The 24,029-nt window shown below is 39.6% G+C and overlaps 1 protein-coding gene and 1 non-coding gene across 7 annotated transcripts in view; both read left to right on the forward strand.

The window, feature by feature from the left end:
- Positions 1-21,840, forward strand: part of NSD2 (nuclear receptor binding SET domain protein 2) — a 105,890-nt gene extending 84,050 nt beyond the window's left edge. For 5 of the 6 annotated variants that reach the window (XM_054825043.1, XM_054825045.1, XM_054825042.1 and 2 more), the window contains 13 exons: positions 7,085-7,216; positions 8,286-8,409; positions 9,372-9,572; positions 10,259-10,438; positions 11,472-11,628; positions 12,384-12,589; positions 13,034-13,137; positions 13,395-13,664; positions 13,760-13,876; positions 15,696-15,837; positions 16,207-16,313; positions 17,931-18,135; positions 19,029-21,840. In XM_054825043.1, the coding sequence (XP_054681018.1) occupies positions 7,085-7,216; positions 8,286-8,409; positions 9,372-9,572; positions 10,259-10,438; positions 11,472-11,628; positions 12,384-12,589; positions 13,034-13,137; positions 13,395-13,664; positions 13,760-13,876; positions 15,696-15,837; positions 16,207-16,313; positions 17,931-18,135; positions 19,029-19,297 (2,214 nt within the window). In that variant the 3' untranslated portion in view covers positions 19,298-21,840. Of the gene's footprint in view, positions 1-7,084; positions 7,217-8,285; positions 8,410-9,371; positions 9,573-10,258; positions 10,439-11,471; positions 11,629-12,383; positions 12,590-13,033; positions 13,138-13,394; positions 13,665-13,759; positions 13,877-15,695; positions 15,838-16,206; positions 16,314-17,930; positions 18,136-19,028 lie in introns of those variants that run through there. The other variant, XR_008577045.1, reaches the window with a different exon arrangement.
- On the forward strand, positions 15,425-15,555 carry LOC129206501 (small Cajal body-specific RNA 23). The gene has a single exon (XR_008577171.1). It is a non-coding gene; the product is annotated as a small Cajal body-specific RNA 23 (non-coding RNA).
- Positions 21,841-24,029: the final 2,189 nt, after the last annotated feature.

Consider the following 24,029-nt stretch of genomic DNA (forward strand, 5'->3'; position numbering starts at 1 on the left):
AGAAATTTTTATAATGAAAATTGCACTTTGGTAGCTAGAAAAATCTGAAAAGGTATGCGACTGGTGGAGCAGTAACTGTTGCAGCCCACTGCAGTGTGGGCACATAGATGCAGAAATGTTCGCAACTTTTTCACTCAAAATTACCAAATTCATTTTGAACCTTTGAACACTGGGCAGGGAAGACTTATCTGAACTGGATCTAGGAGAGCACAAGTCCTAGTGAAGCTGCTAAGCACAGAAGTCTGAATGTTGTTCACTTTGCAGTTGCTAACACACAGTGAATAGTATTTGAAACTTCTGCTCCATGAGGCATGAGTTTTTGCCTCAACAAATATTGATGCCCTAGTCCTTTAGGACACCCTTTAGCCAGGAGGTACTTACAGGGAACAAAAAAAGACACCATCTTCACCCCCTCCCCACCTCCAAGATAACATCAAGCCAGCAAAGATGCTTTTATAGATCATCTTTTTAAAATGAAGGCTTAATCCTAAGCCTAAAACAAAGTGCACATTTAATAGCCAGGGCAACAGCTGAGTGAGGGCCAGTCTTGACAGGCAAAACAGTTGCATTTAATGGTCTTACTATGGTAACTTCTTAAATTCTTGGGCTGCAGATTGGATGAGTACAGCCATTTCTTTTCAGATCTAGAATTTCTGAACCTCTTTTTTCCTTGGATTTACAGTGTAATGGTTTTGCTGGCACTGGTATTTACTGTTTGATTTTGGAGCTGTCTGAAAGGAAGCAGAACATTTTAAATGGAAAAAAAAAATTTTTTTCCTCAAGTTGAGTGAGTGGATGGAGCAAATGTCCACATAAGTATTTCACTTCATCCTCACCTGCTGTTTTGAAACACAGGATCATTTAAATTTTTAAATTCCAGGCTATCCTTTCTTGTACCGTGTATCAGCATGATTGGATGCCAACTGATAGTATGTCAGTACCTTTTTTTTTTTTTTTTAAAGTGAAATTTCAGCCATCCAGATGTGGAACTAATGATACCATTTGCAGAGTTCACCCACGTGATTCTAGAAATATGCAAGCTGAGTGTACATACCAGCTTGCATCCAACTTTTTAAAAAAAAAAAAAAGCCAGAGGGAATGAAGAATTGGCTCGCATTTCTGCTGAGGTGTGTGGCTGAGACTGGAATCCGGTACCTGGTTGCAAAAAATGCTTAAAAAAGTTGTCGCAGAATTGAACTCAACATTTAAATGTACTGAATGGTGTGAGAAATGTTTCCCTATGTTAGTTTTTATCCTTTCACCTTTGAACGCTTTAACTGATGGTGCAGTGAGCTGTGCAGTTAAGTGAAACTCAGTGTTGCAGCTGAGGAAAGTCTTGCAGTAGGAAAAACATTTGAGAAGTGATTTTGTACACAATGCATCTGTCAAATCATCTTCCTGCTCCCCCTCCCTTAATCTTTTTAGAGATCTTCAATCAAAAGACAAAATTAAGAATATAAACATATAAACTCACAAAATGCACATAGCTGATTCAATTTAATTCCTTTTAATACTCTAGTGTCTTAAGTCTTATTTTAAATGTATGGAGTTGCACACATTTCCTCTTCTTCTCTTAGCCAGCCCAGCAGCCTCAATCAAAACCAAATTCTTAGTTACTCAGCGTAAGCCTGAGAAGGAAACTCCATTATTCCACGAAAGTCCTTGCATTGGAACGCACATTGTATGTCCCTTTAGCACAAAATGAGGAGTAAAAAAAAAAAAAACTCATATTTAGCAATTAAACAATTACCCAGTATTCAGTGGCGGTTGCTGGTGTAATCTGGCTTTATACACCAAATATTGCACTATGCAAAGCATCTTCATTCAGTTAAGAATTAATGCTGAAGACTGCTTCTGTAATCATATAGTCTTTCTAAAAATAGGTTGATGTTTGTCTGAGAGAATCCATTAAACACTTCTGTTGGTTATTGTGAGCAGGGAATTTTAGCATATACAAGTGGCTCGGTTCAAAAGAAGATTAAAAAGACTCTGGAGATACAAGGTCTTGAACCGTTGTGAGTTTGAGTAACTCCTGCCCAAAAAAAATTGAAATAGTATAAAATGCTTGATCAAAATACCTTCAGATGAGTAAACCGAATTCTTAAACTAATAACACGTTGCCACAATTTGTATCTTTTCATGGGTAAAAATATAATACTAAACCCAAAGAATTTACAGACATGCCAAAATTTTGTCCCGGTTTGACTCAGTAACAAGTGTTTTTCCAATAACAAAGCTATGGAGAACTTGGAAAAATGCAGTCACGTGTCCTTACATGTTCCCTTCAAGTCTTACGTGTGTGAGTAGTGAATAATAACTGATACACGTGGGAAAGGAAAGATTGCCTTGGGAATCTGACCGTAAATTTGTCGCTTCTGCGAGCAACTGTATTCTGAACCTCATTAATCCTTGAAGTAAGTTCTGGCCCAGCCCAAACAAAGAGCAAAGCTCCTCATGATTTGGTTTTTAGGCCAGTTTTTTTTCCCTTTCACTTGTGTACGCAGATGTGCTGTTTCCAGTAACAAGAGCTGGATTTGATTTCTGAAATACCACCCAGTTGCTCAGTGTTCAGGCAGTGCGGTGTGAAAAGCCTTTACAGGCAAGTCCTCGCAAAATAGCGTTGACGTTCAATAATTGAAGGAAATGGGAAGGAAAGCCTGACTGATGTGCAGAACATAAAGTTCGATGGTGCTTGCGATGATACTAACTTCAGCAGAAGGGTATCTTCCATGTTGCAGCATCGTTAATTGCTAATGGAAAGTGGAGGTGATTATAGAATTTGGGTACGATTTCATTGCAGAAACCTTGGCACTTGCTATAAATCTGAAGTGAACAGCCTTGCCTTTTTTTCCCCTAAATTTGCGCTCTTGAAAGTAGTACTTTGCCTTTATGAGAAATAGGAAATTACTCAAAATGTAAAATGGAACAAAATACCAAACCGGCAATTGCTACAAATTGCTAATTAACAGGTTTTGCCACTAATCTAAATGCTGATTACTTTGAACCTTGGCCTGAATATCGAAGAGTTAATTACATGCAGTTTACTTTGCTAAGGAGATTATATTACAAAAGTAAGGACAAGACAAGCTCTGGCATGATCACAAGGGAAAGATTTACGTTTGTAACTTAACAATTAAAGAAGAAAAAAGCCCCCAAAAACCTGTGCTGATTTTTATTGAATGCTGTGATTTGGGCACTTGCACGTGAACTATTAGACCTTCCATTATGAAAAGTCGTGTTAACAAACCACGAAAGTGTTACATTTAATTTTGGACGTGGCTGTTTCACTTCAGCATAAACTGATTTCCAGCAATCGTCTTGTAAATCATCTAGTTAGTGACTGTTTTAATCCAAACATATTTTTATTGCGAAACTCAGCTGTCCGCTTGGTGAATCAGAACGCGTTCGTGCCGCTGCAGCTTGCTTGGGGTACAACTAACCTTCTCATGCCCTGCCTGCCATTAGGTTGTAAGTCCTCTCTGAGAAGCATTAGATGAAGGTCATCTCAGCGTCTTCTACATGGGCCTGAAGGGACAGACATGCATTTCACATCCCTGGTATTTGGGATAACTTCAGGACCTGAGTGTTTGAATTCTGGTTCTCCTCACAGAGGGAGATTTCCCAAAAGACGGTTGTATAGAACAGGGGTTATTTGCAAAGGGAGATGGCTGGTAGGAAGCATTTCCCTTTCTGTAAGATACAAATAAGACAAGTTCAAACTCTGAATTATCCTGAAGAAATGCTTCCCTCTCTTATAACGGGGGATCTGCCTCCCCCTTTATTACCCCCCTAAAATGAACCAGTATGAAACTCTTCAGATGATGGTGGAGTGGATGCGAGCTGTGCATGGGTTACACATAACGTGGCTGTTGGATGTGATGGCTAAACCTTTGGTCGTGGTAGCAGGGATCAAGAGATGCATTCTGCAGCAGCAGCCTGCGTCAAGCAGTAGCAGTTATCACTGAGCTTCTTATGAATATATTGATTCTGAGGAGTTGCAACAGCCATGAGCAGGTATCCAGGCTTGTCTGCGTTGTGCAAAGCTGGTGGTTAATAGAGCATTTGATTTGTGAAGTGTGTGAGGCTCCTGACAGCTGTGAAGGAGAGATCTTGAAAGATACTCTCAGTCTGGTAGCCATACGGTTGATGAACTGAAGGGATTTTGTTCCTGCTATGTGTGTTGGTATTCATGCTTGAAATCCAGCATTAATCTATAGGCGGGTGTAAATTGCCAAGTTTTATCTTGAACGGGCTGATAGAATTTGGGGTTTGTGGTTGCGTTTGTGATGCAGAGTTTGATTCTTGCCAGCACTGCTCCTTTTTGGCTCAGTAACCGTTTATTTAAATGAAGGGCTGGTACATTCAGTTCTGTAGGAAAATGGCTGTCGACCTGTGGTTCACAACTGGGATTTTGTGACCTATATCTAGGGGCTTTCTGAAAAACTGTCCTCTGCCAATAAGGTTACCTTTCCATATAGAGGTCTGCATCCTTCCTTTGAACGTTTTACAAGTATATAAACCAAAGAAAAGCTGGGAAAACATTGCTTTGAAACAAACCTTATTCTCTTGTGACTGAATATATTTGTCACTGAATATGTTGTGTATCTCTGCTCTGCCTTCAAAAGTAGGGACCTAGGGGAACAGGAGTGCTTTCCTCAAGCTTTTGCTGCTGGGAAGACTATCTTAACTCTCAAGGTGTGCTGCACAAGGTTTTTTTCAGGGTTTTAGGTGTACTTTGTGTGGGGAAAAGATGGGGGACAACCGTAGTGTCAAGTTAACATAAGACCGCTTGTTTGGTTTAGAAAATAAAGCGTACTTTTTTTTTTTTAGTAGAAAAGAAATACGGAACTAAGACCTTCCAGCTTACTTTTTCTTTTTTTTTTTTTTCTTTTCTAAACATGACTAATTTTGGCTTGTTGAAACAGGAACATAATGAGGTACTAAAAATGTTAGAGCAGTGCACTGCTTATACTAATTAATGCTTCTGTGGGAATAGCTTAAACAGCAATAAGCATGTGTGGAAATTTACTTAGACCGTAGGGGAAAATGTTTTTGTGTTTTTGCCGATCTCCCACGCCACCTTTCTTTATCTGCCCCTTCCTGGCAAGAACTGGCTGCTCCTGGCCAGGCACTCAGGTTGCATTTGCAGTTTACTGTTTCACAGCTCCTTCCAGGGGACAGAGGTTTCCTGGTGCCTGACCAAAGCAATGATTTTGCATGCAGTTTCTTCTAATCACTTCTAAAATGGTCGGGCAGAATCTCCAAATCACTCCGGTTGTCAAAATATTCATAGGTGAAGTGTAGGTATAAATCACTTTGTTAGTATGCATTTGCACAGAGGAAATGCATTTAAAACTTTGCAAGTAATCTGGGGGGGGGGAAGCAACAAACAAACAACCACCATCAATCTGATCCAATTTACAAAATATTTTTAGACGTGGTCAAGGAAAGCAGATGGTAAACGGAGGAAAGCACGTGATGGGGCAGCAACGGTGCGAAGTAATCACTCAAAACCAGTGTTTCTAAAGGGATTTTATAAAGACTAATGCTAGGACTGGCTCAGCTTTACATTTTTCTCTCTGATTTCAAGATAAATCACTTCTAATAAATTTGCACATTACACAGAGATTGGCTGATAGGGAGGTTGCACATAGCTGTATCCGTTACTTGGTAAGCCGGGCCATTTGTAATAAAATGTGGTTTACTATGGATAAATATGAGATGGTGTGTCTGAAAACAGAAAGCAAATTCTTCATGTGAAGTGGGGTGTCTGTGTCCTGACAAACAGCTATTGGCAAAATGATCTGTTGAGTACCGCGGCAATTTACAGTGACTTTCAGTACTTAGGGAGATCCTTAGACAGCAGAACAGAAGCGAAGAGTAGCATGTTGGTTTGCTTTGGATAGTGTACTTATGAGACTTGTAATGGGCTGTTGTCTCCAGTTCTCTTGCCTGATTTTTCAACAACCGTTTTAAAGTACAGATAAGGTTTAGAGAAAACCCACCAAAAATCTCTTGATGCTGGAAAATGTTCCTTAGGGAGAAAATTAGAGTGTGTTCTGGCTTATCAAAAAGGATTGAAATGGGCTTAATTGCAGCATGCTTCCACAGGAGGAAAATGCCTGGTCCCAAAGGGCTTTTAATATAGCTGAAATACCTGGAGAAAGCATCATCAACTGAGAGGTGTGGTTAGAAACCCAAAAGGGACATGAGGCAGTATGTTTTTGATGGTGTGTGCAAATAACCATTAGAACAAGCTCACAGAGAAGTCACAGGTTTCTTGTGCAATTCCAAATTGTGGTGTCCTCCTGGAGAACGTACGTAGTGAAACACAACTCATTGAGTACCATCTGGGGGCAGCGATATGAAGTTCTGCATCTTCTGGTGTAACGTGAGATAAGGCAAATGAGTCGGTTGCCCATTCCCTCCCCAAATTCTATTGAACTGAAAACTGCCCTATATTTTCTTTTAAATATGTTATTTGGGTTGGGGTTTTTTAAGTAAATTATTAATATTTTTAAAAATCCACCATCGTTGATACCTCTAGATCTGTTATATAACATTTATCCATAACAGGGGCTATATTTTGTAGTATTTTGAATTCATCGTTAGCTCCAACATTCCTTAAATACATTCAGAGTCACTTTTTTTCTTTCTTCCTCTCTTCTACATACTGTTCCCACTTTCTTGGACAATATTTGGGTCAGAGACTTCTCTTTCATAAAACACATCTTCAAAGTTTAATATCTGAAGGTATCCCTATGTTAATGGCTGGGCACTTCTAGCTAACCATAATACAGAACTGAGTATAAATAAAATGCCGTATTACAAAGTTTTGGTGGTTTGTTTTGGCTGCTGTTGAGTTGGTGAGGATGATTGTTATATAGTCCTTTTGATGAGACTTCCACAAATGCATACTCTGGTTTTATTCAAGCTTTTTTTTAACGGGAGGGGGGAACAAAACCAAAAAAGTGTGCCTAAATCTGCTAGTCTGAATTGCAGTCTGTTTGCTTCCTTCAGTTGATATTCTGTACAAGATGACCATACATGACTGCTTTCTCTAACACGTATGTTTAATCTTCAGATCTCCGATGGCCAAGGAGATGAGCGGTCAGAGTCTCCCTATGAAAGTGCTGATGAAACTCAGACTGAAGTGTCTATATCATCCAAAAAATCTGAGCGAGGAGCAGGAACAAAAAAAGAATATGTGTGTCAGGTGAGAAATGTTAGCTGGGGCAGCGAGCCATGTTTTCTGAGGCTTCCTAGAAAAAGTCTTATATAAATATGAAAATGACAATATTAGGCCAGAAACAGGTTTATCATGTGTCTGAGATGTCTGTTCGTGATGAGGGTGCCGTGTCAGTAAATGGAATTCTTCATTCCTAGTTTGTTGGGTTTTTTTCCTTGACCTCCAATAAGTGACTTAGCCTTTCTGCCTGAGTTTCCAGATCTGTAAGCTAAGCATAATTTCTACCTCAGAATAAGTGCATGAGTGTGGCCAGCTATCTGGTTAAATGACTGAGGAGAGCTGCTCATTTATCTGTTAATAAAGAGGAGGAAGTGAAAAACCGGTGGGTTTTGTGCTTCTCCGTGCAGCAGAGATTGCAGCGATCCATTGGTAGCAGCGTGCGTGTGGCACGCTAATTGAAAGCAAAACCTTTCTCAAACTCTTTTAAAAGAGTTCTTAGATTATGAAATGATAACGCAATACAAATGGACAGATCAAATTTGTTTCCATGAAACTGGGCAAGCAGTTATATTTCCATTTCTTGTACATAGTGATGATGAGGTTATATCTGTCTTTAAATGTTGGCTAATCTCTTAAATTCTGCCAGCATTATTGTTCAGTTCATTTTTAGTTATGCATGTGTCATTGCTAACCACTCAGACCTAGAAGTATCATTGTGCCACCTAGATTAATTTCCTTTTGCCAAGGCAAAGGAAAATAAGGATGCTTTTTAACCCTACTCAGATGCGCCAGTGTGCTCAGGGAATATTTCTTAAAGCTTTTTTTTCTTATTCTTTTTTTTTCTGTCAGATTGTATTTACTCATGAACTGTGGTTCTATGAGTGATATTTCTAGTGGTTTAATGACTCTATTATCTGTTTAAACTGGAAGCCAGGGCATGTGGTGATGCTTGTAAAAATTATCTTTCACTTGTTAAATTTTATTTCAAAAATGCGAAAAGAGATTTTGAGGAGCAATATATGAAAAGGAATAAAGAAAACAGTTTTTTCCACATATGAACTTTTCTTTAACATTCAATGCCTTTGTGTTGTAAAAGCTGTGTGAAAAAACAGGTGATCTCCTACTGTGTGAAGGACTTTGCTATCGAGCTTTTCATGTAAGCTGCCTTGGGCTCTCTGGAAGACCAGCAGGAAAATTCATTTGTAGTGAATGTACATCAGGCAAGTTTGTCCCTTTCTATTAATTAAAAAAAAAAAAAAAGTTGTAGTTTTCCCATACATTGTTCTTGGAAATCCTCCTGGACAGAGTATGGATCTCTGGAGAAACCATATTTATCCTTTGGTGTCTGCAGGGTGGGAGTTCCTATAGTTTGAATTCCTGATTTAGTCTGAATTCCATTGCCTTAATAATTGCAGAATATTTGCTCTCTGAATACAATTACAGATTAAAGTCTGTCACAGAGACTTAAGAAATCCTACAAAAAAAAGCAGCAAGTGAAACTTTTTAAGTCCTTTTTCAGTCCTTTGTGTGTCTATATCAATCTTTTGCTTTTCCTATTAAAAGACTACCTTATTGCTATTAATTTCATTTGCTTTTAATCCTATAATAACTGCTTGGAAGTTCTTAATTTTAAAACTTTACATAAAAGATTTGCGTTCTTGCTCATAAGCTCAGTTCAGTACACATGGTAAACCTTGTTGGAACAAGGTTCCTTCAAAATAAAGCTGTTCCAAGCAGTCCAGAGAGATGATTAGAGGATGCTTGTCTTTGGTTTGTGGACCTACATCAAATTTCACAGGATCACAGACAACCCATCATCCTATTTCATTGCTTTAAAAAAAAAAATAATAAAATCAGTTATCCTGGTGTACTGAGGCTTGTAAATAAGAACGTAAAAGCAGATCGGTGAGGCTTTGGGTGTTGTGTACACTTTAACTGCAGTGGGTTTGCATTGTAACTTTATCTGTATCTGAGCAGATTAGTATTTAACAATAAAGAGTTAAAGTAAATAGATTGCTGTGTCAAATAATAGAATTTGATCTGAGTTTGTAAAAAACCACCAAAAACCCAAACCACAACAAAAGCAACTCCCCCATGTGTAACAAAAACTAACAGAAGCATTTTAATTTCATGTGTTTGGATGAAAAATTAGTTACATTCTTTTTATTACTTTTGCCACTAGGTGTGCATACCTGTTTTGTGTGTAAAGAGAGAAAGGCAGATGTGAAACGCTGTGTCGTATCCCACTGTGGAAAATTCTACCATGAAGCTTGTGTGAAAAAATTTCATCTTACTGTGTTTGAGAACAGGGGGTTTCGATGTCCTCTCCACAGCTGCCTAAGTTGTCATGTTAGTAACCCCTCACATCCACGAATTTCAAAAGGTAGTTTCATTTTACATTTTTATGACTGATGAATTAAGTCTATTTATGGTATGTTAAGGTAAGGAATCTGTCCATTTAATAGCTGCTAGCTGCAGTTTTTCAGGCATGCGTGGACTATTGATTGATTCAGAATTTTTAAAAAAATAATAATTGAATAATTTTTAGTCAACATTAGTATTTACCTTGTTTGTGGGTTTATTTGGGGTTTTTTAAACTAGCTTTCAGTTGTCTGTAGTTAACCATGTTTTCTTCTCAAGAGAGAATGAAATCTGGAATGTGTATATGGTGAGGAGAGACAGGCTGAGCAGAGTAAGGGCAAGACCTGTGAACATACAAATAGTGCAGCCAGGCTCGTCGAATGTGGAGACCTTTGATTCTGGGCATAACTTTAGCTTTGGCAATGTCTGTAGACAAAACTGCATGACTGAGGAAAGCTTGTCTGCCCTGGTGTGCACAGTTAAAACCCTGGCATTTCAATAGTATAGCACTTTCAAGTCAGTGTAGGGCTCTTTCAGAACCTTTGTTGATTCAATGTTGTTGCTAAATGCAAATATGCACACGTTGAAAACATAATTGATATATTTTTTGTGTGTGTATAGGCTACCTCAGGCAGTACTACTGTTTTTTAGCTCAAATAATAAATCAGTTTTCTTCAAAAATAATATAGCGATGTTCTGCTTTGCTAGGAAAGATGATGCGTTGTGTTCGCTGTCCTGTTGCATACCATGCTGGAGACGTTTGCATTGCTGCGGGATGTGCAGTCATCGCTTCCAACAGCATTGTTTGTACGAATCATTTCACTGCCATGAAAGGAAAGAGTCATCATGCACATGTCAATGTGAGCTGGTGCTTTGTGTGTTCAAAAGGTAAACTGATATAAAACTCTTTCATAAATGCAGCATCAGAACATTTTACTCTTCAATTTAATTTTACTAATCTGTTTATAGAAAATTATTAGGAATGTGGCATATTAAGTTAGGCTCCGTTAGGTATTAAAATAACTTAGCTGGCTTGTGCTGCTTCAAGTTTTTGAGTATCCTTTTTTTTTGCAGATACAATTTATTAAAGAATGTTTTTACTTGGACTTTGTCCAGCAACCAGAAGCCTGATTTAATTCTTTGCCAGAGACACATAATGAGAAGTATTTCTCTGTTCTTTCCCCTGAGTTCAATGTACTGAAGCTTTTTGTGTTTCTTCATTGCTAATACGTAATATTAAAACATAAATATTTTAAGAGTTGCTTTTAGTTTTGCAGCAGACAGCAAATTGAATCAGTATTAGTTGTTGCTGGGAGTGCCACTAATTAAGGGTGTTTTGGCTTGCGTTGTACAATATATTTATTTCCTGTTGAGAACCACCAAATGCATAGTGCTGATTAAACTGTAGCAGTGGAAGTTTACCTGATTTGTTATCAAATTAACATGCAGCGCAGCAGTTTTTAAGCTGCAGCTAACTTCCCACTTGATAATCCATGTAACAAACTAACAACATTATTCCCTCTCCCCCAGAAAAAAAAAAAAAAGAGAAATCTTGTTAAAATTTTGCATATAGTGAAATATTACTATATATTAAACCATGTTAAATATATTGTAGTCATTAAAGTAAAACAAAGTGATTATGATTTGTGGTCCATTATTCTGGCTTTTTTTATCTCTAGCTTGCTTGTTATTTTCAGTGTATTACTAATCCGGGTCTGCAGGCATTCGAATTAGTAAGGACCTTTTGGGTTTTGTACACAACTAAGCGGTATTTGTTGCAGGCCAGCATGTTTTAACCATTTATTCTGTAACTGAACTTACCACATGTGTATTGCACTGCTTTGAACCTGGTTGGAATACAAAACTTCTATTTTTGTCTTGATGTTTTTCAACCTTTTTTTTTTTTTCTCTCTCTCCGAAGGAGGAAGCTTGTTGTGCTGCGAGTCATGTCCTGCAGCGTTTCACCCAGACTGTTTAAACATTGAAATGCCAGATGGGAGCTGGTACTGCAATGACTGCAGAGCGGGGAAGAAGCTCCATTTCCAGGATATTATTTGGGTTAAACTGGGAAATTACAGGTCCGATGAACGGTTTTATTTTGTTTAGAGTACTGGCATGTTTAATTAAAGATCATACAATTGGTCGCTTCCGTGGGCCAGCCTTGCTGCACACAGATTTCTCATTCATCGGTGAACTAGGAACCCCATCTCCTTGCAAGCTTCAAGTTCAAAGACTTGAAGCTTCCCTGTTGCTCTCAGCCAAGACATTCCCCATACAGGACTCCTGGTAGTCTTCTGGCACCTGCTTCTGGTGTATGAGCCTTCAGCCCCTTTTGTTTCAGAGATCTCTTCAAATAATTAAGCTGGTATAGCTTGTAATTGGCTAAATTACTACCTTGCAGGCTGGGAGATAAGTCACTCAGGTTGTCCGTGTTTTACACTTCACTAAGATTTGAGTGAGATAGAGGTGGGTGGGACTTATCCGAGAAAGCATTAATAGCTATATCAAAGCATTAATAGCTATTATCAGCTGTCCCTTGATCTTTGACAATTACAGTGATTGCAGGCCTTGTTAAAGGTGATGTTTTTGCTAACCAGATGGCAGGAGCTTATCCTACAGGCGGGCAAAAGTCCCACAGGTTTGAGTGTCGGGCTTTCCTTTTCTAGACCCGTCTTCTCTCATTGCCTAGTGAGTGGGAGGAGAGGCTTTTAAATCCACTTGGATCTTGGAAATAATAATCACTTAGTGCTGTTTAGGGTGATTTTGTTAACTGTCTCTTGCAGAAAGAGCTTGACTAAAATGCTGTATTTTTTTATTTGTGCTTCTGTGCTAGGTGGTGGCCTGCAGAAGTTTGCCATCCGAAAAACGTTCCCCCAAATATCCAGAAAATGAAGCATGAAATCGGAGAATTTCCTGTGTTTTTCTTTGGTTCTAAGGATTACTATTGGACACACCAAGCACGAGTGTTCCCGTATATGGAGGGAGACAGAGGGAGTAGATACCAGGGGATCAAAGGAATTGGAAAAGTCTTCAAAAATGGTACATAGCTAAAAGTAAACAAAAATGTGATATGCATGCTTTACTTTCTTCACACATAGCCTTGGGTCTGGTTTTGTACATTTGTTTTACAATATTGAGTTAAAAAAATTGTTTTGGTGTCCTGGGCAGCAGTCATTCTTACTAACTTTAAATGAAAGCATTATTTTCATGACTTGTAAAAGATTAGCATCTAATTACATTATTTCTGATTATTTTTACTTTCTGGAAAAGAAATGATGAGTGTAACTGGGAGACAGAAAGAGTAGAATTGATACATCTGTTAAGAGCATGAACACTCCAGAAACATTGTTTGCAAGAAAATTGAATGATGGGACTAGAAAGTAGAAGATGATTCTTTGTTTAACACACATGGGAATGAGCAAGTCAACTTGGGAGGAGTAATCCTCTTTCTAGCATTTCTGTTGATACAACAATCTTTTTTAGCTTTGCAAGAAGCTGAAGCTCGATTTCGAGAAATAAAGCTACAGCGAGAAGCCAAAGAAACCCAAGAAAGTGAACGTAAACCTCCGCCATACAAGCATATTAAGGTAAAGTTTGAGGAAATTGCACTGGATACTCAAAGGTGTAAGCCAGCACTGGAGAGGAAGAGCTGAGTGGTGAGGTGGGGAGGAATGGTTGTAATGATGTGCTGGTAATTGTGCTTCTACAGTCATAGGATGATGAAATCTTGCTTCCATTGGAACATCTAGTGTTGCAAAACAAAATTAGTAACCACTGTAATAACTCTTAGAATAAATTCAAATGTTTGAAAGTGTTGATTGAACTATTTTAATGTATTATTCAGGTGAATAAACCTTGTGGTAAAGTGCAGATATATACTGCTGACATTTCTGAGATTCCCAAGTGCAACTGCAAACCCACAGATGAAAACCCCTGTGGCTTTGATTCCGAGTGCCTAAATCGGATGCTGATGTACGAATGCCATCCACAAGTTTGTCCAGCGGGAGAACGGTGCCAAAACCAGTGCTTTACAAAACGTCAATACCCTGAGACAAAGATCATCAAAACAGATGGGAAAGGATGGGGTCTGGTCGCTAAGAGGGACATTAAAAAGGTATGAATCATTCTCGCCTAGCAAAGAAGTGGTGACTTGGGATGTTCTTTGTGGGTTTGGTATATACTTTACTAGTGATACTTGGTATCTTTCAGGGAGAGTTTGTGAATGAGTATGTTGGTGAGCTGATTGATGAAGAGGAGTGTATGGCAAGAATCAAATACGCACATGAAAATGACATTACCCACTTCTATATGCTTACTATTGATAAGGTAGAGTATTTTACTTTTTTTTCCCTTTATTTAATTATAACATTATTTTGATCTCTTCTGTTGATCACCTTGGTAGGGCACCCTGCTACCTGTAATGTTCCACAGTTTCATATGTTTCATATGTTCACAATGTTGTATCTTCTGTGCCTGCTTGCTCCATTATATATATATCTATGAAAAAAAAATGCATCTCATTAGTTCTAACTATGTAATGTGATCAAGTATATATTAAGGTCTATAAATTGCACGTTGTTACTTGAAATCGAGTACAGCAAAAGTATTTATCTGCTTAGTCTTAAAAGCAAGTGTGAAGTTTTGGGAAGTAGTAATGATACGGTTGAAAGAATTACTGCTAGCAGTCTTTTTAGTAAAATTTCAACAACAACAACAACAAAAAATTCTCACTTGAGAGTAGCGTGGAATGCAGTTGTCAGGCTGTGTCCTATATTGGGCATTTACTCTTTTTTGCAACTGTCTGTCCCTTTCTTTGTTTATAGCAAAACTAGGCTTGTGCTTTTGTAGAAACTGTTTTCTGAAAGCTCTCTCTGCATTAGTAGCCAGCCAGCCCTCCGCAAATTGATTCTGCAGCAAATTAATCCAGCAGATTAATTGACGCAGCAAATTAATCCAGCATCTGTGGTTCTCTCTGCACTCCTCTGAGTATTTTGTTCCTGAGAAGGGGAAGAAAGCAGAGAACCCGGACAGTAGGGGGTACTGGTTATGTATATATTATAATGCTTCAGTCTGCAAACAGCTACTTAGGAGAAAAACAAGTGTTGGCTGTCAATCCTGCATATTTTTTCAGTCCTAATCACCTTTCTTTTGCCTGAGACGATCCTGCTGTATTTCCACAGCTACTGTTTTCATTAATCCTGTAACAGGAGTTCCTGCACAAGATTTGTCATTTGAGAAGGATGAAACCATGTTCCTCCAAACATTTCAGTACCTCACCCCTCTACTAAACTGACACACAATGTCAGTGTGTTAAATATCCCAACTGAACGTGTATTCGACTCTTGCTGTAGTTAAATTATCATTGTGGTTCTGTCTTTCAAAAATGCCCATGCCATTGTGAGGCTGAGCTGTACGTGCAGTTAAAGTGGCTGGGTATATGTGCACATAGTCATGGCAATCATGAGTTAGAAGGAAGCTGTAAGAATTGTTCATAAATAAGCAAAGCCATCTTAAGCAGCCCTGTGAAGAATCACAGTTTCAAAATTCTTTTGGCTATTTTAAGACTTTGTTTTATTCTGTTAATGTCTGGTATGTGTGGTGGAGATACAAATTAAGAGGCAATTGTGTGTAGGGATGGGATTTTTTTAGTTTACCAAGAGCTTGTTTTTGTTTAAACTAGGCTGATTTGGGGAAAGAAAGCTGGTGAGAAACTGGTAATCTCTGCAAGTAATCATGCAGTGACTTGGTAAATACCATAAAGCACAGTATTTGTAAATGCGTCACAGCTTTGTGAATGCAAAGTAAAAGGTAAATGGACTGAGTTTGAGTTTTGAGGCTTTTTGGAGGGAGGGGGTTCTTAACATGACCACCACAGTGCTCACGAGAACACTTATCCTGCCGCGTGGCTGAGATGAGTTCTGGGAAAACGTGAGCTAGAGCACGAGTATTGCTTTGGGAGTGTCACATTCCAGGCTACGTGAGACACTACAGTTTCCAATACAACATGTACCATCAGTTTGCTGGTGTGCTCCTGGGTAGCAACGCTATGTCTGCTTTGAATGCAACTGCTGAAATAATCTATGGAATTATTTTTTTGTGAGGGGGAGAGAAAAGACATTGATTCTGTTGTTGGTTTGATCTCCAGGACCGCATTATTGATGCTGGCCCCAAAGGAAACTACTCTCGTTTTATGAATCACAGCTGCCAACCAAATTGTGAAACTCTAAAATGGACAGTAAATGGAGACACTCGTGTCGGCCTGTTTGCTGTGTGTGATATTCCTGCAGGTATATCAGCTTATGTTGGTTTTAATTCCCTAAGTTAAACCTTTTGCACGGTTATGAGTGGGACAGTCATGGTTTAACCGAATCAGTGCAAATATTTTTCTAGAGATCTCAAACAACATTTCTGTATCTTTTCTTCAAGTGATGATAATAAACCTAAGGAGTGGGGCAAGAAGGATGTTTAAAAATATATATGTTCTGGTTTGTGTACACACGCATATTTCTATTTATATGTATAGCTATGATAATAGATCAGCAAGCAAGTACAAAACCAGAAGACAGATAATGAAATCTTTATTTGTTTGTAATAACTTTGATAGACTTCGTTACCTTGTCCTTCATAATGAAAGGGTCTGTCTTATCTCACTTCAGGGACAGAGCTGACTTTTAATTACAACCTTGACTGTCTGGGCAATGAAAAAACAGTCTGCAAATGTGGTGCCCCAAACTGCAGTGGATTTCTTGGGGACAGACCAAAGGCAAGTAATGTGTCAAGAGAATGTGACGGTGTCTTGTCAAACTACTAGCCTTGTTTTTCTTTTGGGATATGCGTTGGTGGACCAGCTTTATATTATGATATCCTTATGCTGCTTGAACAGATGCTAGCTGTCCTGTGACGAAAAAAGCTTACTGTTTCCCTTGCTGGGAAGGTGGAAACATTCTTTTGCCAAAGATAACCTTGATGCTAAAGAATACATTTTTATGCTGTAATGGTATAGCAGGCAATGCTGCTTTTGGGGACATCCTAAATTTTTTTCTCCCACTTTCTCCTATGAGAAATTAATTACTTTAGGTCCTGAATAAGAAATATTGCTAGCTACTGGCACTAGCTTTTGGAATCAAAAGCATATAAAAGAAGGGGTTGCAGCGGGAATAACCTTCCCAGTCCTGTTTGAAATACGAAGGAAGGGAACGGTTATAGGAGCTAGGAACTGACTAAGAACGAGCCTAACTATAGCCAGTGAGATTATTCTGACATTACAGTTTATATTTCCCTCATCTAAACCTTAAAATATAATTATTTTATTACGATTTGTTAAAAATCTTTCAGTTGAATGGAAGAATAAAAAATGTGAGTTTTGAGTGAGAAAAAATGATACCAAATTACATCAAGAAATGGCCTGTATGATTCACATCAGGTTAATTTAAAACCTGTAATCCAGCAGAAGTTGATGGGGCTTCCCAAAGGGCTGGCATAGAAGTGCAAGGGAAGGTACAAGTTACATTGCCAAGAGAAAAAAATCTCAGCTGTGGATGTAGAAAGTCTGCGCCTTCCTGTGATCCTTCACACTGCTCAGCGTCAGGCACTTCAGAGGAGGGACTTAAAATCTCCAGAATTCGCAAAGCTGGTTTCTGTTAAGGGAGAGGCTTAAGCGGGGTTTCACGTACCATTTATGCGGACAGTCATGAAGAAATGAAATGTTACAGTTCAGTTTTGCAGGGCTGTCTGCATTGGTAGACAGAATGGGCTAATTTTAAAGAAAGTAGGCAATGATTTCTGGGGGGGAGGGAATAATGGTAGGGATGTTGACAAAACATCCAGAATGAATTTTATATGATTTGGTGAAGGACAGTTGAAGTGCAAACAGCAGAATGTCAGACTGAAATAGGGATAAGACTCGGTATATTCTTTCTAGCATTATGGGCACAGTTACAGTTCCTGAAATTCTGCTGTCTGTTCCTGAAAGAAGGGAAGTGAGGACTGGTTTTAATAATTCCAGCATGAGTACACACAACTGGAAGAGAAGAATGTATAGTGAGGTGATGGGTGGTGCAAGAATAAAATAGACGTAAATTAGCTGCAAGTAGATTAGACTGGAAATTGGAAGACCTTTTTTCAATCATAAGAAAGTGGAGGAGCTTTCCAGTAGGAAGGGATTGTAGGGACAAGATCTGGTTTCAAGATGACTTTTTACAAGGGTCAGTGTGGGGTTTTTTGTCAATGCAGATAGGCACCGTGAGGCTCTGGACAGGTCTATACCAAGTCCTGCCTATACCTGGCACAGTCAGCCAGGCATGCCAACAGTTTTGTTAGGTTGTGTAAATTTTTTCCTTTGTAAAACTGGCATTTACAGATCTGCATCTTATTCTTTTAGAATTCCTCCACTAATGCCTCAGAAGAAAAAGGCAAAAAGACCAAAAAGAGAACACGGAGACGCAGAACGAAAAATGAAGGGAAGAAAGAATCTGAAGATGATTGTTTCCGTTGTGGTGATGGAGGCCAGCTGGTATTGTGCGACAGGAAATCTTGTACTAAAGCTTATCATCTCTCCTGTCTTGGTTTGGTGAAGCGTCCCTTTGGTGAGTCAGCTTGCCTCTTAGTACCTCATTTATTGCACTGAAACCTTGTCAAGAGTGTCATCTTGCAAACACTGTTTTCGTATGGTGAGAACTTCCTTTGTGCATTACATAGGATCTGTTCTTGAGTATGGGGACAAAATGATGGTCTTCCTCCTGCCTCTCTGGCAAAATGGGCCTTTTGTTTTACAAATGTAGGTAATTGAGTACATCACTTGGTAGGAACACTGTGCCCCTGTCACAGGAAAGTTGATTATATCTAAGAAATACATGAGGCCAGTTGAGTTCAAGCCAAAAGAATAGCAGCAGCATCTGGAATAAGGCGAGTAGGAAAACGTTAAGGGCAGCAGACATCAGGTTGCAGTGCCAGATACCACAGGAGTTACCTGGGTCCACAGTCAGCTATGTCTGGTGGGATTTGAAGAAGTGAAGCAGACAAAGCCTGTTATCCCAGAAACAAGTAAAACAATGACTGGTAAAATATGCTGGGACAAAAGAGCATCTGTAGGTATAGCACGCCAGCCATCCCTGAGCAAAACTTGCAACAAACAGGTGAGCGTTGTAATGGTAGGCAGCAGCTGACTGGATGTTTGGATACTCTACCAGCCTGCAAGTTCTGTAAAATGCTATTGAGTAAAGCCTGAATAATTTCTTCTAGCTGGAGTCGACTGCTGTATTTAAATGAGGGGATGTCAAGTGTGCTACTTACTGCTGTCAGCTGAGCTTTAGAAGTATCAAGTAGCATTTTGGTTTTTGAGATTAGCCATGGTAGCTGCTGTCTCATCTTGCTTTGTCAGGAAAGTCATGCGTTGTTCAGCTGCTAAAACACAAAACTTCTTTAAAAGACAATGACACGTTTCACTCCCAACTAACGCGCTCTTTGGTTTTGGTCACAGGAAAGTGGGAGTGTCCTTGGCACCACTGTGATGTTTGTGGCAAACCTTCTGTTTCTTTCTGCCACTTCTGCCCAAATTCTTTCTGCAAGGAACACCAAGATGGGACAGTACTAAATTCTATGTTGAATGGACAGTTATGCTGCTCTGAACACGTTCTCGGGGTGGATTCTGTTGAAACTCAGAAGACTGAGAAACCCCGCAAAAAACTGAACAAGTTGAAGCCTAAGAGAAAGCAGAGGAACAGATGGATGAGAGCTGAATGCAAATAGTCATGGACTGCAGTTTCTACTGCCAACACTATCTTGTAGATAAGTTGTGAATATGACCAGGGAAGGACACAATTTTACATATATTCTGTAAAGGTTACATGGGGGGGATTTTTTGTTTTGTTTTGTTTTTATAAATCCACTGAGCCAACCACAGCAGTCTTCTGCTGCTTCTGCACTGATAACGAACTGCATAGTTCAGAAAATTTCAGGACAAACCAAACTTATTACTCAGCATTACAGTTACACTTGAATTGTTACGAATGTAAAAGGTTCCCTCCAAAATACTTTCAGGTTGGAGGTAGGTTAAAATCAAACCGGGTAGGCGTAAACATAGGTTTTTGAGATAGTATTTGTCAACCAACAGATGTTTAAAATAGTGTATCCTTGAAAGAAGCTATTAGCTCTCAAGTCCTTTTAAGTAAGAAATGGCTTGGTCTGTGGTCCCAATGAGATTTGCTTGCCTTGTGTGTTTTTGAGCAAGTGCTTGAATGCCATTCATGATCCAGGTGCGTATCTCGCTATAACCACACACATAACAATTTGTTTGTGCTCTTACAAAATAGCTCTCCAATCATTCTTAAACAAACATGTTTTTAAATATCCTTCCACCAAGAAATATAGCACGTGGTGGGAAAGGCACACCCTGTACCAGAGAGGGGAAATCTTACATTGTAAGAGATTTTTTTCTATACTGTTTTTTCCTGTATTTCATTCCAGCGAAATAGAAGTGACTTGATCTTGCAGAGCTGTACAAGTCTGGATTTAAAGGGATATTGTCTTGCAATCTAGGCCCAATACTCTAGGATTTTTGTGTCTTAATAAAAATAAATCTTACAGAATCCATTATTTGAAAAAAATACTTGATTTTTTTCCTTCACATCAAGTAAAATGCAGAGGCAAACGTTTCTTTGGAACGCTTGGAGTCCAAGCATTACAACTTTGAGATAATGCAAAAAATGCCCAACAAGGAACAAAAAACCCCCATGAATAAAACAGAAGGTGAAACTTGACTAAAGTGCAAAAACTAAATTTAAAACAACTAATTAAAAGTGAAATAGATTTTTGAAGAAGCACGTAAGGAACAATTTTAATGTGTAATTTATCCTGACTCTGTTCCTTTTGATAAAGTTTGTATAAAACCGGCTACTTGACTTGGCAGACTGAAATTATTCTTTACTTTTTTAGGAGCTCTGCTCTCGACTATCTTATTGCCACTGTGTTGTGTCAGCAAAGCTGTTTTGAATTCTTTGCTCCCCTTAGGTCCTCACGCTTGCAGTGAGATAAATATACAAGATTTAGTATTGATGGAAATAATATTAGAACTAGGAAAAAATGGTAAAGAAAAATGTCTTTACCTGTTTTCTTCCCAGTGCATGTCATTGGTGTGTGATTAGGCAGTGTTACAAGTAAGTTTTGACTTGTGCCATTGTTATCTAGCCTATATAAACACAATGTGCGCCTTCATGTCCATTTAGTAATTTGTGTATGTTCTAGCTTAGTTTGCCTTTAATAGTGCAGAAACTCTGTGTAGCCCTTTTGAAAATGAAGCCTTGCTATATCATGAAAGTGTATGTTTTTTTCCAAAGTATTTCGTCAGGATTTGATTGCAGATTTAGTTTTTTGGAATTACCGAAATCCCTATTTGTTCCCAACACGTAAAAACGTTGGTTTTATTAGGAGATATTAATTGAAAGAGGTTTTAAATGTAGCATTGCCCTAGCCTGAACTCTTTGGTTTCTATTTTGTGATCAAACTGCTTTGTTCTTTTAATCAATTTTTATAAACACTGTTGGAAGGTTAATTTTTTTTCAAATAATTTTGAAAAAAAAGCACAGTTCAAAATAGGGGGAAGTGTTACATGTTTGCATTTTTTAAAGTGGTATGACAAGCCTTGCACTCGAGCTAAAAATCAAGATTTCTTAATTGATTTTGAGGGAAACTTTCCCTCTGCTATAGATATTTGTTATACCAGGACTGAAGCATAGGCCTGCGCCTAAAATCAAAACCAAAAAATGGTATTATGTATGTTTCTCTAATATTGGTTTTTGAGGGGAGGAAAGTGAAATCAGGTAGTAAAGCAGAAAGATTTTCCTCATTGCTTTTAAACAAAATGAAGGAATTTGATGTCATTGGGACCATTCTTTGAATACTATACCATGTAAGGAAGGCTTTATAAGAATACCTTTAACTAAGTTATTATAAAATTTTACCTTTACATTCCATTGCTTTTATAATTTGTTAATTTTTTTTAGTTGTTTCGTTGCTTTTTCCTCTTCATATATAGGTGTAACGGCTCTGGCACCCTGGAACAGTTATGCCCCAGGCCCTAAGAGGCAGATACCCACTCCCAGAAGCCACCGTCTCAAACAGTTACTGACTGGCACTGCTGCAGTAACACCATCAGTTTTAAGATCGGTCGTGGAGCCTACAACTCCCTGCCCGCCTCTCAGGTGGGCTCACCAACACACTTAGTACGGCAGGATGCAGGACAGCCACGCATTTTGTATCTGTCTGTGGGTAAATAAAGACTTTGGCGTTCAAAACAATCCCTCTCAGCGCTCTTTTCATAATGTTAAATTTACACAAACAGATCTTAGCGAGTGGCTGTTTGTCCTGATTTTTGGGTGGGATAGAGTTCATTTTCACAAGAAGCTGGGAGGGGACACAGCCAGGACAACTGACCCAAGCTAGCCAAAGGGATATTCCATACCATATGACATCATGCTCAGTATATAAGGGGGGAGCTGGCCGGGGAGGAGGAGTCGCTGCTCGGGGACAGGCTGGGCACTGGGTTTTGGGCAGTGAGCAAATTGCATTGTGTATCACCCACTTCGTGTATTCTTTTGTAAGTATAGTTGTTATTTTCCTCTTCCTTTGCTGTCCCAGTAAACAGTCTTTGTCCCAACCCACAAGTTTTACCTTTTCCTTCCCATTCTCCTCCCCGTGCCTCCGGGGAGGGGGGAGTGAGTGAGCGGCTGCCGGCTGGGGCTAAACCACAACGGTCCTCTTTGGCGCCCAACATGGGGCTCAAAGGGTTGAGATAATGACAGATCTGACCAAAGCATGTTAAAACAAAGTTGTTATATGCCTTTATTATATTAGTTAAATAGTCCCTGGTCACAATGGTGTTTTGTTTGTTTGCGTGGCTGTGGTATGTAAACCCATACTTGCTGTGTGTATTCCCTGCGGTGCTGTTTGTCACCTCTGGGAGAGGGGTCAGGATTCTCATTTTGCTGTACTGTGCGATATCGACTTATGATAACATCACTGGTCGTGAGGTTAAGCTGGTATTTGTACGTGGCATTGCTGTCATGCCTGTATCTCAGATGGCATCTCTCAGAATTGATTAATAATCACACCCAATCTCTGGGGAGGACAGGGGGAAGATACTTTCTCCTGCTCTTTCACCTCCTCTTTTTCCTTCAGAGTGGTTACTGCAGCTTTTGAGAATTTTGAATACCTTTGGGATGTTCAAGCCAGCATGGCTCTATTGCTATGTCTCCTGAATGTGTTCCAGGTCTTGTTCAGGGTTACAAAAAATTGTTTTAAGAATATCACCCAGAGATCTGCCCTGAGGCTGAACAGTCATGGGTGGCATGGCATATGGGAAAGTATGGGCAGGTGTCTAGAGACCTTCTCACCTCCAATGGTTTGGAACTTCACTCCTGAACAACTACAAGACCCTGATAAAGTGGTAGAATATTGGAAAGGAAAATGCTGTGGCTATTCCAAAGAGGCACAACTTGCCACGCTGTGCTGAGCCCTGGCCAGTATCTACCAAACACTGCTCCATAGTAGGCAGCGCCATCAGGGGGAAGAGGGAGAACAGAGCGACAGGCACTGCAGCTACTCAGCCCTGGTGACAGGCTCTGCAGCTGAACGAAAAAAGCAACCCACATCAGTATCAGTCGCACCTGTACACAAGAAGAAATACAGAAAAAAATCAATTTGCTTAGTGAAGGATGACGATGAACCTGGACCATCACAGCAACAGGAGGAAGAGGCAGAACCAGAGGTCATCACCTGATCCCTGTCCCCAAGTGAGCTGCGAGATATGCGAAAAGATTTCAGCCGCCATCCAGGCGAGCACATCGTTACCTGGCTGCTCCGATACTGGGATAACGGAGCCAGTAGCCTGGAATTAGAGGGTCAGGAGGCCAAGCAGCTAGGATCCCTGTCTAGGGAAGGGGGCATTGACAAGGCGATTGGGAAGAAGACACAAGCCCTTGGCCTCGGAAGGCAACTCCTGTCAGGCATGAGGGAAAGGTATCCCTTCAGTGAAGATGTATGTCATCCAGGGAAGCAGACCTCCATGGAGCGAGGTATCCAGTACCTGAAGGAATTAGCCGTGTGGGAGATGGTTTATTATGACCTCGACAACTCACAATTACGCACAGACCCTGACGAAGTCCAATGTACCCAGCCCATGTGGCAGAAGCTTGTACAGAGCACACCACCATCGTACGCCAACTCATTGGCAGTAATAGACTGGAAAGGCGAAGAGGCACCAACAGTGGATGAAGTGGCTGGCTGACTCTGGCACTACAAAGAAAAAGTCCCTCTTCCTCCCTCGTCTTGGCTGTGCAGAAACTGTCCTGGAAGGTCCAACAACTCGAAGAGAATATGTCCTGTTCCCCACCTGAATGAACCAGTATCTCAGCTGTTAGGAGTAAGCGTTCCTCTGCTCAAGAGAAAGGATATAGAGTGTATACATCACGAGGCACCCTTGGTT

This window comes from Grus americana, chromosome 4 (genome assembly GCF_028858705.1).
Source record: "Grus americana isolate bGruAme1 chromosome 4, bGruAme1.mat, whole genome shotgun sequence".
Classification (NCBI taxonomy): Eukaryota; Metazoa; Chordata; class Aves; order Gruiformes; family Gruidae; genus Grus; species Grus americana.